This window comes from Pangasianodon hypophthalmus, chromosome 4 (assembly GCF_027358585.1).
Source record: "Pangasianodon hypophthalmus isolate fPanHyp1 chromosome 4, fPanHyp1.pri, whole genome shotgun sequence".
Taxonomy (NCBI): Eukaryota; Metazoa; Chordata; class Actinopteri; order Siluriformes; family Pangasiidae; genus Pangasianodon; species Pangasianodon hypophthalmus.
In genome coordinates this window covers 22431737-22451123 of record NC_069713.1, presented here as the reverse complement: position 1 = coordinate 22451123, position 19387 = coordinate 22431737, and the positions used below count along the sequence as shown (strand labels likewise).

At 37.4% G+C, this 19387-nt stretch overlaps 1 protein-coding gene across 1 annotated transcript; it reads right to left on the bottom strand.

Annotated features, from left to right (window-relative positions):
• Positions 1-11357: 11357 nt before the first annotated feature.
• LOC113539992 (transmembrane protein 236) lies at positions 11358-18767 on the bottom strand. The gene is made up of 4 exons (XM_026936150.3): positions 18126-18767; positions 17645-17717; positions 14515-14638; positions 11358-13609 (listed from the first exon to the last, which is right to left on the bottom strand). The coding sequence occupies exons 1-4, from the start codon at positions 18398-18400 to the stop codon at positions 12834-12836; spliced, it is 1248 nt and encodes a 415-aa protein (XP_026791951.3). The 5' UTR covers positions 18401-18767; the 3' UTR covers positions 11358-12833.
• Between the last annotated feature and the right edge of the window lie 620 nt (positions 18768-19387).

The window sequence follows — 19387 nt, the reverse complement described above, 5'->3', positions numbered from 1 at the left end:
ATGTTCAAATTTATTATTGCAGGTATTTGCACCTTAATATAAACAATGCTTATCCATATTGTGTTTCATTGTCAGATTTAACAGTTTAGAGAGTTGCTTAATTTCTCATCAGGCTTTATTGTCACTTACTCATTAGGCTAGTCAGAACATCCTCTTAGTGGTTGAAAACTTTAAGCTTGGTAATTGGTTACAGTAAATATAAGCACATCAACAATTTCTTCAAGACAAAAAAGTGGACTAGCAGACCAGGAAGATGTCGGTGAAGGCTTTAGTATGCAACCTGCTTGGTGGCAAAAAGGCAGTGGAAAATTGGCAAGTGGCAATTTCTTTACAGGAGCCCAGAGCATTGGCAAATCCCTCAGTTAGTGTTTCTGAATTGTACTGGCACTGCTCCATTGCTGAGCATCACTGAGACTCTCATGTATCGTGTATTACTAGATTCACTTAAGACCTGACAACCCTTTCACTGTAGCACCTGAAAAGGTTGAAAAATAACCTTTGAACCAGTTAGATATTCTGTTTATGGAATGAAGGACAATGATCTTACCACTAAGTCTAAAACACAGAGAGCTGTTAATACAGTCAAGCAGAAAAAACAGGAGCTATTACAGCAATAGACATGGAAATGACCAGGCAATAGAGTATTAAGTTTGCAACTTGATCTACATCTCTGGACCAGATCCAGGCCAGGAGTGAGTTTTCTCTGGCCCCAACTCATCTTCCACACAATATTTTAGATTAAGTAGAATATGCAAAAAGAATATGTCCCAAATGTATAACTACATTGAGTATAGGCACTATATAGGCAGTATTGAGGAACCAGACGTCCATTGCAGGAGCATCTGTCTAGACCAAATTCCATGGAAACATTGGCAGTTGGTATCTTAGAATATAGTAAAAGGGAGCAGAAGTTTAACTAGCAGTAGAATGTCTTAATAAATTCCGGGGATAAATTTGGCTCGCTCAGTTTGCCAATCATAGCAGTGGCTTCTGAGAAACTCTTCAAGTTATTGGTTGGTCCTCTCCACCTGTCCATTGGATTGAGGATGGTAGTCCAAGGTAAGAATGACTGTCATACCCATCTTTTCCATGAAGACTCTCCACAATCTGGAAGGGAAACTGGGGTCCATGGTAAGTGACAATGTCCTCTAGAATCCCATAATGGTGAAAGAAACACAAACAGCACCTCAGCCACCTGAAAGGCACATGGAAGGGACATGAGCGGGATCAATTTACATGTTTTAGAAAATCAGTCTATAGCAACCATAATGGTGGTGAATCCATTAGATGGTGGGAGGTTGGTGACAAACTCCACTGCTTGGTGTGACCAGGGCCATTGAAGTATGGGGAATGGCATAAGCATTCCTACTTGTACTGTTCTAGAAGACTTAGCAGTGGTGCATGTGCTGCATGATCTGACATATCATGCTACATCATGGACCAGTGTAGGCCACCAGCATTGTTGTTGCAGCATTTGTGTGATACGAGAAATACCTGGGTGTCCCGTGGCAACCATAGTATGTGCACACACTGTGGAATGTACACTTTATGTGATGGGTATTGGATCAGTCTCATGTGTGTTCTGTATCTCCTCACCAATCTCCCAGATGATGGGAGCTAGGAAGCAGGAGTCTGGAACAATGGTGCCTCCTTCATTTTAGATGGTTCCTGTTTATGACCTTGTGACAATGCATAATCTTTTCCATTCTTAAACCGTGGATGCTAGGAAATATTGAAATTAATTTGTGAGACGAACAGAGCCCACCTTCCTTATCAAGGAGTCTCTTGGCTGCTCAAATGTACAAGAAGTTGTAGTGGTCTGTCAATATTATAAATGGATGCATGCCCCCTTCAGCCAGTGTCTCCACTCTTTCAGTGGTAATTTAATGCCAACAGTTTTTGATTCTGCACATCGTTGTTGCACTCTGCAGAGTACAGTTTATGTGAGTAAAAGGCATATTGATAGAGTTTGGAAGGGTTACCTTGTCAATTCAAAAGTGTAGCTCTTACCCTGGTGTCCAAGGCATCCACCTCCTCCATGAAGGAAAGAATAGAATCAGGGTGCTTTAATACAGGGGCCAAAGTGAACCATTTTAAGGTCCATGATGGCTTGTTTGCCAGCAGAATTCCACCTTATTTTGATTTTCTCTTTCAGGGTGCTGATGTTCCAAAAGAAATGGCTGGGTGTGATTATGAATTTGAGATGGTGGTGCCAAGGGTATCTTTCCAAGCTGTGGTCCAACTCTCTTTACTTTAGCCACACAGCCCCAGTCTCCTTCTTCTCCTTTCCTCCAGTGAAAGGTGGGAAGTACCTAATTGTATGGGCTGCTGTATGGATCTGGTCAGCCCTCTGTGACTAGTGAGAAAATCTCTGTGACATTGTTTCCATTCTCAAATTAGATTTTCTAATCTGATAGACATAGGAAATATGTGAGAGTCCAAACTCACACTGCGTCACAGCATGCAAGTTCACATTGTACTTTTTCCTTCAGTACTGTTCGGAACTGGGCACAAAAAGCAGGCTCATTCCTGTTAAAAGCAGCTATAGTGCTATATAGCTGAAATGCACCAATTCCTGTTGATGATCACCCAACATCTTTGCTTGATTAGTGATAGCTTTATGGAGATCACTGCCATTTCTTTAGTCTGATATTTTTATACTCACTACATGTTTCCAGTTGGCTGGTAGAACTGTGGTCGGAAACAGGAAATGGCCTAATCAAGCAAATTTTGTACTATATGAAAAACAGGATCTTAACACAGAGAAAGCAAAAATCACATACTATTACCTAACTAACTAAAATAAAACTAAATAAAATATATTTTCTGATTGTAGGGGAATGTGCTCAGCTGTAATCTCACAGTGGGCTGCTTGGCTTTGTACTGTGGGTTAAACATAGGGGCTTTCCCAAAAACCAGTAGGGCTAGCCCACTACAATGTAGAAAACAAAACTATCATGTTAGGTCACTAAAAGATTGGTGAACGAAATACACATACTGGTGGTGACATAACAGAGTTTAACGTACATAAATGCACACAAACACACAAACCAACTACTTATCTACTACTTGGCTTATCTATAAGCTTACGTTTCAACTTTTGGGTAGTTATACAAAGTCCACAACAAAGACAAATAATATGACTATCATTAACTAGCTTCCCACCAAAATGTTCAAAAAAAGGTAAAACTCCTTCATGCCTGAATCCATTTTCCTCGTATTGACTGACTCTCTCCCCTGATTGGCTGTCAGCTTTTACCTGTCACAGTGTAGCCAGACTACTTTCATGGCAAAAAAAAAAAAATCAAGTGGCCTATCCAGTTGTTTTCATATTAGGATGCCCTATGCACAAATACTGTAGATACTAATCTCATATCCTTCATGAAAATAAGAAAAACTGAACATGTACAATGAGTAGCATTTCAAATAAATGGTATTTTGTTAGCTTATGGGTATGATGCGTTTGTTTGTTTGTTTGTTTGTTTGTTTTTACAAGATATGCACCTGAGTACCCCTTTCAAGTCAGATTACAGTTTTTTTGTGTGTTAATCAAGAGACTGAGATGGGTGTTGCAAGATTTTGTGTCTCCCCAAACATTCTATTTTTTCCATAAAACCATTTAAGACCTCACCATCTTTCTCACTGTGCAGAGCAGTGTCAATGTGTATTCTCGGACCTGATTGTGCCTAGTGGTATATTGAACTGGTTCTGTTTTTTTTAAGCATTAATTGATTCATGTAGGTCATCTTTTTGTGTGTGGAAAGCTGATTTTCCCAGTAGTGATGGATTACAAAGGGATTTTACTCGTGTGAAATCTTTGTTGGTAATTGTTGGTCAAAGGCAATAATACAGTTTTTTTTTTTTTCCATAAATTCACTAACTAAATTATTAACTCATACATTTTAAAACAAGTCTTCTCTAGAATGTAATGTTCTTTGCGGGTTTTGTCTATTCTCTTCAACTAGCCTAAATACTATTCCTTCATTCTCATGCAGAGAGGATTCTTTTTTTTTGCACATTAAAAGTAAAGCATTTTATGCTGACTCCTATCATTCATTCATATCATTTACTGCTATCATTCATTACTTCAAAGGGTTAGAACAAGGTTGCTCAGATCTGACTACCAAAATTTGGTTATGGTTAAAAAAATGGAATGTTTTTATGGGGTCAGTGGAAAAGTGGCTATGGCATCTGACACACAGGGAAGTCAAAGAGCGGATTCAATCACTTATTATGTCTAAACTTTTTCTGGAAAAGAAAGAGAGAGAAGAGAAATTTCTATACTTTTACTCATAACTTTAACAACAGACTCAAGTCTGACTGAGAAACAAATGTCAACCCTGCCCCTGTTAGTGTCCATGAGATAGCACTGTGGATTGGGAATTCAACTCCGGAAATGCTAAAACATCTGCTTAACTGCTCCTGGAATATCATCAGGAAATCACATGTATTATACCCTTTCCTTTTATTATTTACTGTGAAAAGTAACAACAGTTGACAACAGTAGAAATATTTGTTCAAGGTTATTTTAAAAATGTATTGCAAATTACTCTGAACCTGTTTAGAACACAATTTAGTTTTACAAAACCCACTTTTCTTAACAAATACCCGTCTTAATGAGCAGTAATATTCATGTGCCAGCATTTCTCTGCACAATAAAACAAATCCAAAATATAAAATACTGAAGGTGTATATAAATACTGTTAGCCCTAGACAATGCTAAATTTCATGATTTCATATATATAACCAAACTGACTTTTAACTAGGCTATGTATGTGGATATGATCCCACTTTCTATGAAGCCTGTATTCATGAACATTAATATACTTGTAAGTAGCTATAATTTACTAACAATGTATAACCAATTTATTACTATAGTAAATATGTATAAAGCTCCAAAATGTACATTAATTAATTTCTGGATGTCTTTTACATATATTGTAACATTTGCATTTCGGTAAGGGATAAGCCAACAGACTTAGTATATGAAAAAAAAAAATCTAGGCCTGGGTGGTGTGATCCAGTTTGATGTCATTACCATCCCTAAGTGGATTATTATACTGTATAATTGCATGGTCTGAAGTGTGTTATTATACACTCATACCCCTTATACCATGCTTATACCACAACAGTCTGCCAAGGATTTTTTTTTTTTTACAAACTTAAAGACGACAGACCATGCTTTTTAATGGTTTATAGTTACATTTAATGCTGCAAGAAAAATTAGTTCCTTATGTTAGTTATCACTCATGTTATAGTCATTATAAACAGTCATTCTCTCACCGGCCTGTCCTTCTTTCTCTCTCTAATTAATTTAATAAGACAAAAAACTTGTAATTTTACCAAGAAACCAGAAAGCATAAAATGTGAAGATTCTCCCTTGTCCAGAAACTTACTGACTGTTATAAAGAGCAGACACCTGAGACTCCTTCTGTAAGTTAAATATACATTCTACTAACAGAAAGCTTTTATAACACATTTTTTAATAAGGCTTAGGTTATAAGAACTGTCCACCACACAAGTTCCTGTGTATGAGCTGTTACTACAGTAACAGTAATGTATTAAAATACATGTGTGCTTTAATAAAAAGCACCAGAACTATTGCCAGCGCTGTGCACCTTCTGACCAATCAGATTCTAGAATTCAGCCATGCTGTGGTATAAATTACTTCATTTTGTAATGTTCCTTTTTTTAGTATGTAAAAGATTTTAAGACGGGGAGCAACAATGTGTGCATTTTACACTTCAAAAATGTACATTTAGATAGTACCTTGCCCCTTGCTTTTGCCCTACCTTACCTGAGACAATCTGTGATAGTATAATACATGAACTTATTTAAATCATTTTTAGTAAGCTAACCTACATGATTACCCACCATAACTAGACAGAAGGCATTATGCAGGACTTCACAACATACATATTGGATTGATACAATTTCAATGCATAGTCAATAAAATACAACAAATGTGTTAATACAGACTCATCAAACTGAAACTGCACTGAAAATTAATAATTAAAAGATTAAAAATTATTTTCCCAGTTCCTGTATCTTTCTTCATAGAAATTAAATGATGTGACTAAACCACAAAGGTATTGAATTTGTGTGTCCAATTATTTTGTCTCACCCAAGCCATTGCCATGTGATCACTGATTTACCATCTAAAAGTCAGTGAATAAAGATATAGAGTAGATACATTCCTGGAAATAATGAGGAAGTGCGACAAAGACTCATCGCAGAGTTGAATTCTTCAGAATATTTCAAACTGTACAGTCAGCATCCTCTTTCCCGAATCTACATTTCTCTCATGCACAGTGTCATAAACTAGTTCAGTATGTGTACATGGAGTATCAGCAGGAAATAGCAGTTCAGACCAGAGGTTAAGAAGTGTCAGCATTCTGTCTGTTCTGGTACAACAAATCAAATAACAAAGAAAAAAGAGTGGGAGGAAAAGAAAAGGAACATGAAAGAACAAAAAACATAACACCCTTCACGCTGGGAAAAAAACGTAGTAAATAAAAAAAAATCTCAAATATAGGCTAATTTATCTAATATTTTTATTCCATTGGCAGATAATTATCCACTATGTTGTCCCCAAACTTCTCATGTCTTCTCATGTTTCATGTGAATGAGGACTTTGCATTGCAGTGTGAAAAATAAAATCTCAGCATGTGAAAATATCTTGAATATAGATGAATTTACCTAATATTTCTTATTATGAGTTCAGTATACATAATTATACATTATGTATATTTATTTATATATAAATGTGCATCTAGTTGCAATTTTCTCCATGTTTTTCAGTCATTCTTTATTTTCTTTGTTGCTGCATAGAACAACGATTAGTTAAGGAGCAGATGGAAATGACTGTGTTGCAAATCTATAGCACAGTAGATCTTTTAATGACAAGAGTGAAAAGAGGAAGGGTGGTAGAATAATAAAGATGAGTGAAGCAACAGACAACAAAGGAGGAATAGAAAAGATTATTGGTGAGATAAAGAGAACATAAGTCTATAAAGGGATGTCACAGCCAGACGCCGAGTGCATGAAAAGAAGAAACTGAGATTAATTCAGTCCAACAAATTACAACATTTTTTGCAGCAGACGTCAAGTATAAATAAGATTATTGATACCTATTATTGCAGTTTCTGCAGAGGCTTGTAAAAGATTTAGACAGGGATTGGAGAGAGATAACTGATCGACTGATCAAACTAAAATGGCAGAACAAAAGCAAGAAATGTCTTTGGCTAATGGCTAAAAAGGATTACGAGATAGATGAAGTGATGTTTAGTGGGGAACAAGGAAGGGATAAGGGTGATGATAAAGGAAGCACTGTGTAAAATAGATTGCTAAAAAAACAATGGACACTTAATTGAGAATGAAGAGTCCAGTTTCCTCATTGATTATGTAAGAAGAGAAATAACATGAGAAGATGAATAACACACAAAACACAAAGGGTCCTGTTCAGAGTTGGTGAATTAAGTTAAAAAATTGACAAATTTTTTTAACTTAATTCACCAACTCTGAACAGGACCCTTTGTGTAGCTGTTTTTGTTTTTTTTTGTTTTTTTTTTAACTTGCGGACTGATAAACCCTTTGTTTATGTGAAATATGCTGTCAGTTGTAATACCGTGTGACATAAAAACAATTGACTATTTTTAACTAATAGGTTAATATACAAATTAAAAAATGGCAAAGATGCAAATAAACCTACATTTGCCAAATATATATCCTCTTATCTGGTTGGCACATTTATGAAATCCCTTAGAGTGAGACAGCAGGCTATATTTTCATGCTAGTGGTATATTTTCATGCTAGTTTCATGCTATGCCTCATAATTTGCCAGTTCTTTACATTTTGGTTAGATTTTGCACTCCATCTGCTTTTGTTTATGTTCTAGTCCTGTCTCCGCCCCATGCTGTCATTGGTGTGTTACCCTACTGTTTCCACCTAAATATATACAGTTAACCTATATAACCTCTTAAAATAAAGCTGAAAGTCTACACTTTGATCACATCTTGATTGTTTTATTTCAAATCTATTGTGGTGGTGTATAAAGGCAAAATCACCAAAACTCTGTCATTGTCCAAATACTTCTGGACCTAAATGTGTATGTATGTACTGTAAGTCTGAGTACTGTAAGTCTGAGTCTTGTTTTCAGGTTTTAGTTTCTCTTCGTGTTAACCCATGCCTGTTTATTTTGACATATGTTTTTGGAAATATCTATCCACCTTACCTTATCCACCTATGTTCTGACCCCTGTCATGGACTTTGATGATGATTTTCAGATTTGCCCTAATAAAACACACATATACTGTAGGCACACACATTCTGGCAGTAACAAGTCTGCATATTACAATTAGCTTGGTCATAAATTAATGCACTGCACTGAAATAGACGGAGGGGGGCAAAATGAGACTGACAATCATAACCAATTCAAAATTCATCGGTGCGTCACTGCCTCCCGAGACTGACTCTTAGTGCAGACACAGGGATAAAACAGCATTTACTTATCTTCAAGCACAGCCACAAAGACATTTCTTACAACCTGTTTTATGCACAATTTATATCACCCCACTTCATTACATTCACCCATAAATAGGCTTCTTCACCTTCAGCTAAATACAGTATATACTTACTTATTATGTCTGTAACAAATAAGTTGCGGATACTAAAGTCCAATTAATATTGAAAACAAACAAGCATTTAAATTCTCACCAACTGTGAAACACTATAATTCTGCATTTTTACATGTCTATCCACCTTTGCACATTGACCAAATTATCTAATTATCTGTAATTATCTGTACATAATTATCTGTACATAATAGTCAGTAATATTACTTTCAAAGGAATGGCAAGAAAAACTCACTTTTTTTGTCATCTGCCAGTGTAAAATACATGCAGAGGGATGCAAATACTGCAAATTAACAGTGCCCATAGTTTTCCTTTCACGAGAATGCAGTCCTCTCTGAGGTTAGTTCGGTGTGTGACATTGGTTTTATCTGACAGGTTGTAAGTCTTCTGATTCAAACATATTCATAAGTAACAAAGAGGTCTCATTTGCAAAGAGTATTATTGGGTCAAAGGGCAGAGTCAAAACAAAGTCCAGGGCCAAACCAGAAAATGCAAGAACTGATCAGGGCAGTCAAATCTACAAATACACAGTCCAGAGAATAGTCAAAAAAGGTAAGCAAGGATCAGAATCAGATTTCAAAAACAGCATCAGAAGGTCTAGGCAAAAAAGCAAGAAACATGAGCAAGCAAAAAGGGTCACACAAAAGGCTAGCCAGACAACTATGGTTCGAAAGTTACGAGGTTGAAGGCATACTGTAAGGCTTCACATCTAAAGAAAATTCCACATGCTTTTTTAAAAGCGTGTAAAAAGGAAGTGTGTGAGATAATGGAGAAAGTGGGTTAGATTTCCAGGGAAAGTGCCCTGTGGAGGCCAGGACGGGAAATGTCCAGACTGGATGTTACATCATGATTCATCAGGTGCACTGCAGAACATAGATATGCACATTTATTCAAGGGAATGAGAAACATCTTTTCAAAAGTTATAGACGTTCATTGTATTGTACTTCAAAAATGTATTTTATTTCTGTGTAGAGACTAGTATGCTATAGTGTGCTGACTACAAATTTTATTCTGACTATGCTTCATAATACTTCAGATAATCTGGTCTAATCCAAATATAATATATGGGTATATGCCTTTACAGTATCCACTAAATCTGTGCTCTTCTATTTTGTGAATACTGGCCAGATGGGTTCCTCCTTTATATGACAAGCTGTCATCTTTCCACCTCACCTTAGAGTGCTGGACAGAGTAACAGTGACCAGCATACAACTCCCAATGTCTGGGCAGAAACTGGGCTGGTCTTCATCTATCAAAGACACACACATTCACAAAAGAACAGAAAGAAGCAACACAAGCAAATTTGTTTGTTTGTTTGTTTTTTTTTGTGACTGCATGTATACTACAGGCCAAAAGTATGGAAACAAGCAAGTTATTTTTAAATTTTAAAAAATATTTTAGGTTGTAATCCATTTACACAACACAATGTGTACCTTGACATACAGTTAACCAATTGGTTCTTCCACAATGTTCTACTGGTTTTCAGTAATGTACCCTTACTCCAATGTATTCTGCAACTGATATTCTTTTTTTGGTAATAGTTCGTTATGTTTTTCTTAGTGACAAACACCTAATTTAACACATTCATTGAGTTAATAAAGCTTTCAGAGGCATATGAATGTAACAGTCAGGTGTATACACTCATTGGCCATTTTATATATGGGCAGGCTGACCTATATATAGGTGCATTTGCCAGCCCCCATTTACTCCATCTATCCTTTGAAAGAGACCACCATATTACCACAGCTGATGAGATGTTAAAATCTGTTTTAAATGCAAGACCGTAATGAAAATTTATCAGGTGTAAAATATGGTTGTTTTCATTTAGCCAAATCCCAGAAAAATATTTCCTGTTAATAAACATACATTGTACTCCCCACTATTGCTTTTTATTTTATTTTATAATACGTTTAACAATAGACATTGACACAAAGTAGTTTTACAGATACCCTTATGTAGATTTATATTTTGTTCTCTATTGGGCCAGAGGTGGTAGTTGTAAGAAAAATCTCCCTGAGTCAAAGGTTAGGATAGAAACTTGAGAGGAACTAGTATCAAACTGGATAATGTGATTATGAATCAATAATTAACTTCAATTCAGTTCAATTTATTTATATAGCTCTTTTAACAATGGATGTTGTGACAAAGCAGTTTTACAGAAATACGGATATACTCTTCTACAAGTGTACTGTATACTTTAAAGTCACACAGTAGTATGTGTGTTGAAAGTGCGTTCTGTATGAGGATATATGATAACAGCGGCAGTATTTACAAGAACAAGTAAAAGTCTACAGTATCAAGGTGAGATTATCCACTGAAAAAAGGTTGAGACTTGGGCATAAACTGTTTTTGGGAAGTGCAATCTTTATTGTTTTTATGTGGGACCATTCACAGTAATCTTTAGGGTATCTATATGGGATTATCCTTCTTTCCAAACGTTTTGGTTGTGCATTATGTGCATCCAGATCTTACCCGCTGAAGGTTTAATTATAGTAAAGTTTCCCCATTTTACTACTGCAGGTCATACTGCTCCATTTTAGATGCTAACAATCAGTTAAACCTCTTACTTACATCTGCATTAAAACAGGAAATTACAGCGGAAACAACTTAAAAGGGAGCGTTGGGTCTGACCCCAGCTTTATGGCCCCAATACAGGACACAGTAAAACAGGAAAGTCATCTACCAACTACCACAGCACTTTTTGTCTTTACAAAGCTCTTCCTCCTGTCAGATTCCTATTATTCCAATGAGTAATTATGTTTGTCCTCAAACACAAACCCTCTAGAAAAGAACAAGGGATAACATTTACAACATATCATCCACTTGTCATAGTGGACTACATATCAGTCATATTTATTATAAAGTGACATTTCAACATCTTTAAAAACGTGCCACAGAGCGAAAAACAAAAACCCCATTTCTTGTCCTTGATGTAGTTTTTTCTGTATATGGCATCAAAGCTGTTCGTCAAATCAGCTATTGAGGATATTTTCAGTGAACCTGTACTTATAGGGAAACAGAATCAGGATGTTCATCAGAATCAACATAGACCACCTCAGGAGAAAATAAAAGTGAAGGGAATGTAGGTCTCTCTAATTTATAATAAAGCAGGATCTGCTAATGGGATTAGCTGATGTTACCTAAAGGGTTAGCTAAGGTGAACACTGTGTCAGATTAACAGTCTGAGACTAACACACACACCCCTCAGACAGCAGGTTGAATCTGTTTTGAGGTGGACATTAAATACAGAATTTCTGCCTAGGGTTTGATATCATCAGAAAGACAATAAAACACACATGAGCTCAAGTTTAACATTCATTTTCGTGTGTGTGTGTGTGTGTGTGTTAGTCAGGCGGCAAACAAACTCAAAAACAGAATAACCCTGTTTCCTCCTCTGGTGTACGTGATCGACGTATAATATGATTGAAGAGCTAATACTTTTTCTGTTGCAAATTTCCTAAAAACAAACATTTAAAGCTGAAAAGGGAAGCTAGAAAGATAATAGGACATAAAGCAAAGAAATTAAACACACCATAAGCATTTACAGTACGTGCACAAAGCCATTTTACCAGGAAAATACCACTTTCAGTTTCCATTTTTATTTCTGATATTACAGAGAGAAATATACCCTGTAGGTTGAATCCTAGCCGAATATAAAAATATGTTAAAGGATAAGTGTAAAAAAAAAAAAAACTACTAAAGTAAAAATTAAAAAATAATAATAAAAGATCACTATTTTTCTTTTTAAATCGGTGCAAGTCATAAGCACTTTTTTTTTCCAGAAAAGAGAACAGGTGATTTAAGGCATCTATGTGTGTATACACATTTAATCTACATGACAATTGAGATAAAGTAACATGAAATAAAAATAACTAAAATCACTTGAAACAAACATTGGTCAAAGTGCAGCAGGTGAGGTTTCAATTCTTATCTCTCTTATTAACACAGGTCTTATGGCACTGTCAATTCTTTATAATAATACATTAAATCATTCATTAGGTTAGTAAGTAAAATTATTATTAAGGACCTTTATGTTTTTCTGTAATAAGAAAATACTCAACAGTATTGTATCTAATAATTTTGGGATTTGAAAACAGATTCATTTCAAATCCAGCCTTACTGCAGTTCAGATTGACTGTAACAGTCATAATTTTGTTTTCCTCTGCTGTTCAGTTCACTGTAACTTTCTCACTGGGCCAGTCAGAACATCCTCTCAGTGTTGAAAACTTTAAGCTTGGTCATGAAGTTAAAGTAAATGTAAGCCAAACACACCAAGAAGTTCTTCATCACAAACAGTACTGGAGTGACAAATCCAAAAATGGCTAGAAGGGCCACTCTCAAAATGAGGAAGGGGAGGTCCTGTAGGGCCACCCCCAGGGGTGAGAGAACGGGATTGTGGGGCATTAGAGCCAATCGCAGCATTGAAAGAAAGCTGAAGAGGTACACTGGTAAAGCCCAACCTGAGAAATAGACAGAAGTGTGATTTGCAACTCGCACCATTTCAGCTGTGTCCAACCAGAACAGGAAGCTATCGGCAAAGGCTTCAGCACGCACATCACTTGCTAGCAAAAAACGAAATGGTCCTGTGTATGCAGTGGCATATTGGAAATTTCTTAAGGGCAGGCCAGTGCCTGGACAAATCCCAGATATAGTATATGGTTGCCTCTGGTTATTGCCTGACAGTATTGGCACCGCACCATTGCTGGGCACACCTGAACCTATCATGTTGCCTGGAATCCCTGTAATTGCCCCACTGGTGGGCAACCCAGTGACCATCCCATTGCCTGATAACCCTGTAACTACAGTTCTTCCAGGTAACCTTGTAGTGGGCCCATTAGCTGCTCTTGCTCCATTCTGTGGCCCCACACCAGTACTTGCTGCTGCAGGAGATGGCCCAGTGGCAGTAATGGCTATTGGCATCATCATCTCAGTGTGGTTAAGGGTTGGGATGTCTGCATTTCGATGTAATTCATTAGCTAAAAATACAACAAAAAATGCTGGTTTGTTTATGCTGTGTCCAAAGACAGAACTGATTAACTGCCTTACTATTACTATTACTAATATATTAATTAAGGAAAGATTTACAGACATGAATAATCATGCACTTTTACAAATAAAATGTGCATTATGTGAAATTACATTTGCATTAATTATTAATGGCTTACAAGGAAAATTCTTATGTAAGCTGTGTTAGTTTCAGAACACATATTGCTGATACATTCTTCAAACACAGAGGCTGATAAAATATAATATGTAAATATAATAGGAATGTGCCTCTTGTTAAATTAAAATTTCTTTCTACAAAAACAAGCAAAATTGTTACTTATTTAGTTAGTTTAACTACAATTGTTGACATTACTTCAACAATATTTAATCCAGAAATTCACAATTCTACTCATTTTTCTGGCAACATGACATTCTGAGAGAAAGTTCTAGCATAGAGTGCAACAACAGAGAAATAGAGTACCAAGGGGCCTCTCTTTAGGCAAATGTGTGACTGAAGCTAAATGAATCGTGCTAATAAAGAAATGTCATAGCCTTTTGTATTAGAATGCATAACACAAAGAAGGGTAAAATGGATATCAAATTTCCATGAGAAGAAAAGTGGGATAGGTCTGTGAGAGTGGGTCATGTTTTAAGAAGGTTTAAGAATTGTCTCATGAATCAGATACCAATCTAAACCAATTTATAATATCTGTGTAGTGTTTTATTATCTGGAGTAGATGAATTTGTTTTGCTAATGGTTTAGTGAGACCAGCAAGAAATGATCTGGCAACAATCCTCATGTGAAAAGAAAAAAAAAATCTTTTTTGCCCAATGGTAACCTAATAAATATTTTTATATGCGTTCACGCAAATGAAAAAAAAAAAAGTGTTTTTACCCTGGCCGGTAAGTCTGCAGTGACGGATTCTTTCCACAATGTCAATGAGGATGAGGGAAAATACAACCAGTGACTCAGGTAACTCAGTGAATGTATCAAATTGCATATCATTTCTAATCTGCACCTAGAAAAGAGGCAGAGAGAGAGAGAGATTTAAAACACATCATGCTGTAGGCCCTATTCTTTTCTTGAAATACCACTGGGAATTAATCTAAGGCAATGCTGAATCCTGCCTGTTTAACTGGTGCTGTAATATCACCATAATCATCATCATCATGGGATGAGAACATTTCCTGTTGCTAATTATTCACTGTGAATGACATAGGCCTACTTTCTGACCCAGCTTCATCATGTCTACATGGTGTAGACATGTCCCTACCACTTTCTGAAATGCCATTCATAATCTGTAGAAATATTTCATATAATAGCTAGGAATTGAACACGTTTGCCATACCGCCAAAAGATCATGAGTTAGATTCCTGACGAAGCTACCTCTATCTGTGGCTAGGAGTCCAAGAGAGCCATACTGGCTGTGCTCTTTGAACAGGAGGGATGGTATACTCTATCTCCCCTGTCAATCACTAGCGACACTAGTCAATCATGGGCATCTGTGAGCTCATGTATGTGGAAGAGGGCAGATAGTGCTTTCCTCTGAATGTGTTATGCTAAAGATGTTGTGGGCTGGCATTACATGTCTGGCAAACACCTGTTAGCCCTCACCCTACACAGCTGGTAGCTGTCATATGATAGGGGAGAGCTGGCTGGTGGGTGGGAAGTATCGAATGATAAAAAAGGGGAGAAAATAGTGAATAGCACATTGCTTAGATGGCCCTTGTGTGCATGCACAAACACTTGTAAACAGCTGAGAACAACAGCAGAGTTGCCCGGGATTTGAAGCAGATACACAACAGTTTTTCTCTTATATCAGGTCTGGTCCTCCAATACCTTTGAGGGCATGTATGAATATATGGATTATAGACAGCCTGGGGTCCTGCTCAAAGGCCAGCTGAAAGTCCAGAAGAAAGACACTTGGATAAGGTCAGGCACTGTGTGCATGTCTGAGTCACTGGGAGTAGACTGGCATGGGAAAGCAGATCTGTTCCCAGTTCTCCTGAATGGGAGTGAACAGCATTTTTAACTTATAATGGAGACTGTCAGCCCAGTGTTGAATCCTAAGAGGCCTCTGCCTGGAACCAGATGTAGCAACCAGGGCTGAAAAGGCCAGGTGGTCTGTGTGCAATGTAAGTGGCTGCCCATAAAGGCACAGGTGACACTGTCACGTGTGCCAAGCCATGGCCTCAAACTCACCTTCTGGATATTTCTCCTTGACTAAGCTGAATGTCGAAGACTTGAAGGCAGTGGGCCTTTCGTTGCCAGTGATGAAGCTGGGTCAGAACTACAATATATAGCCAAAAGTTTGTGGACACCTGACCATCACATTGGTCCCCTTTTGCTGATATAGCAGCCTCCACTTTTTGGGAAGGTTTGATTTTGGCATGTGACTGTGGGAATTTCCCCTTCCCCAGCCACAAGAGCATTAGTGAAGTCAGGCACTGATGTCAGGAGAGAAGCCCCAGTACACAGTTGGCATTCCAGTTCATCTCATAGGTGTTCTGTGGATTTGAGGTCAGCCCTCTGTGCAGACTCTTCAAAACCAACCTTGGCAACCATGTCTTCATGGACCTTACTTTGTGCACAGGGGTACTGTCATGGTAAAACAAGTTTGGGCTAGGCTCTTTAGTTCCAGTGAAGGGAAACTGTAATTTCACAGCATACAAAGACATCCTATACAACTGTGTGCTTCCAACTTTGTGGCAGTTTGGGGAAGAACCACATATGGGACTGACAGTCAGATGTCCACAAACATTTGGACATATAGTATATGTTGAAGCCATCAGAAAGAAGAATTGTGGGTATACTAGAAAATATGGCTTATGACATCCTGAAAACAGCTGGGTGCTAAACCAAGTCATGCATAGCACAATAAACCAGCATGAGTAGCAAATTCCATGAAGTTGATGCAGCATGACCTGTAGATGGTCCTCACAGAGGTCTAGCTTTAAGAATGTGGTGGAACTAGTGGTCAGGTCCTCTGCTGTAGACAGGGAATACTTGTTGCCAGTGGAAGGTGAAAGACAGAAGGTTACCATTGCTGTGAGTCCAAATTGTGAATGTTAGATGTGTGACAAAATGCAGGACAACAGGCAAGTTCAGTAGAGATAACATCCAGCTCTATGATGCCTATATGAAAAGTTGAACTCACTGAGTGTGTAGTCATAGGAGTCTGTGAAGTAATAAACAGGTAAGGATAAGTCAGTAGAGACAACTGAAAGCCCTGATGAAGTAGTTCTGTTTCCTGCACCACTGACACTTTTGCAGCCTGGCAAGGTAGCTGAACTTCAATTCCCACAACCTGGTTGCGCACTCAGAGTAGATATCCTGCATAGCTCATATCAGGATTGACAGTCAACTTATCAGGGGTAGCAGTTTGTACCTAACAGGCCTTTAGCACAGCTGAATTGGCTAGAAATGTTTGTCAAAGCAATGTATCAATACTTCCAGTTTGTGCTGGCAGCATATTCACAAGCTACACTAAGTCACTCTGCCAGTCATTTTAATAACTGTGTAGTTATTAGGAAAAAAATGCGGCAGTTACAGCTGTCATAGCCAGAACTATCTGTGCCCAAGTAATGTTGTTCTGTTATACACTAGGATGGGATGGTTTTTATATTCCAAATAGGGATGGTTCCTTCTAATTAGTGCTTTCTCTAAGCAGTGGTGCAGTGGTAAAACATCTTTGCAGATCCTAGAGTGATCCATTTACAGCTCTCAACCATTACAGATTATAGGGAGAGCATATGAATGGCACCGTGAGTGGTCAGAAACAGCAATAAATCTCTTATGAATGCCCAGTAGTTTTTGGGAATTGTTCCAAAGAATTGTTGCAGTTTCCTAATGGTTTTGGCAGTGCAGCACTGTGTAAACCTTCTCGTTGTCACATGTACAGAACCCATTTCAATTCAGAATGTAAACTAAGAATGACATAGAATTCTAGACATTTCCCCACTTTACCAAACAACATGTATCCCAGATCACTAATAGTGAATATTATCCAACATGTTCTATTTACCTCAGAACTGGCTATTAGGAATGCAAAAGTGGGTAGCGTGGAGAGGAGCACATAAGCCAGAGCAACAGGTCTCCTAAAGAGAAAGAAAATTCTAGTTCATTTTAATGACAAAATACTATGAATTGTGTGTTTATGTATGTGTACTATGTGACAGTTTACATGACATTTTACCAATGACTCAGTGACAAACACATAACTTGCAAAAACAAACTAATAATAATAATAATAATAATAATAATAATAATAATAATGAGTCATACTAAATCAACTGAATTACACAAGCTTAAACAAACATGTAAACACTTACATGCTTCATGGCATAGTTTTGATAAAAATTTCCAGGCAACATTTTCATTATCTATCTCTGAATAGGAATAATCTTGGTATGTAATTATGATGCTACATCAATAGTTAGACACTGATTGTGAAAAAAAGTACACATAAATCTATGAGCTCTTTCTGCTCTCTCTGTCTCTCTCACCACTTCTTTCTCCCCACCAGGGCTTTCTTCTTCATGAACACCATGTACTTAATTGGCAGCCACACCAGAAGTGCCACGGTTGTCAGATAGGCAACAGATGAAGACACGATCAACCAGTAAGCCATGCTAGCGTTTCCACCAGAGGGCTGCATCTGTCTCTTCGCTTGTGCTAGGATGAAGGCAAAGCGCTGCATCACAATGAAAAATGGAACACAGAAGGCGGCAAACTGCAGTACTTCACAAATGGCAAACTTAATTCTGCTCCCTGAACCCATAATGCAGAGGAGAGGCACAAAAAGACTAATGCGGAAAAGGAGAGGGAGAAAAGGGAGAAGGTGCTGTTGGATGAAAATCCCTGCGAAAAGGGTGCATTGTGGCCGAGTGCTAGCATGTTCCACACACACATACTAGTGCTGGACCACTGCTTACTCTGCACTTACTATTGTGTTGGGCCAACAGGCCAGGCCTACACACACACACACAATCTGAAACCAACTGGGTATGAACAAAACACAGAAAATATGTTGTTCTATGACTATTACTTTCAACACAGATTTAGAGATAGCATTAGGAAACTAATAGCATTAGGAGCCTGTGCAAAAGTCCAGCATGTCTGAAACATGATCCACTTGCACACATATACATAAACATATATAGACACACACTAGCACTACCGCAACATACATTTGCAGTACATTAAATTATATTCATGTCAAGAATTTGGAAATAACTTAAATGTATGTACAAATTCTCTAGCAGAAAGATGACCAGAATCTTAAGCATATGTCCACTGTGGAAATTTTTGCATGTGGGCTATTTTTGTCAGTCTAGATATCACTTTAACATCTGATTCTGCTGTTCACTTATCACTTCATGACTATAAACTGAATAATAGTACTTTTTTCTTTTTGGGCAGTTTTTCCATAGGATAAAGATTTTCACATATGGCCCTACAGACATGTGGGTGTCTTTTGGGTAGTCATCCTCTCATTGTGAGTTTATTGTATAGCTCCATCATGTGGACACTGATGGCATGATATGGAACTACCATGATTATTAGCTTTTGAATAAATCTCTTTCTTGTGTGAGTTACTATAGCTGTATTGTGTGTATGCGGGGTGCTTTAAAATGGTCTGTATTTTTTCACTGAGTGTTTAATGTTTAGGGATTAAGATTAGGGCTCTTTTATCAGAAAACCCCTGTTATATATGCTATAAAACATCTCAACATGGTGGTAATAAATAACATTGAAGCCTATGTGT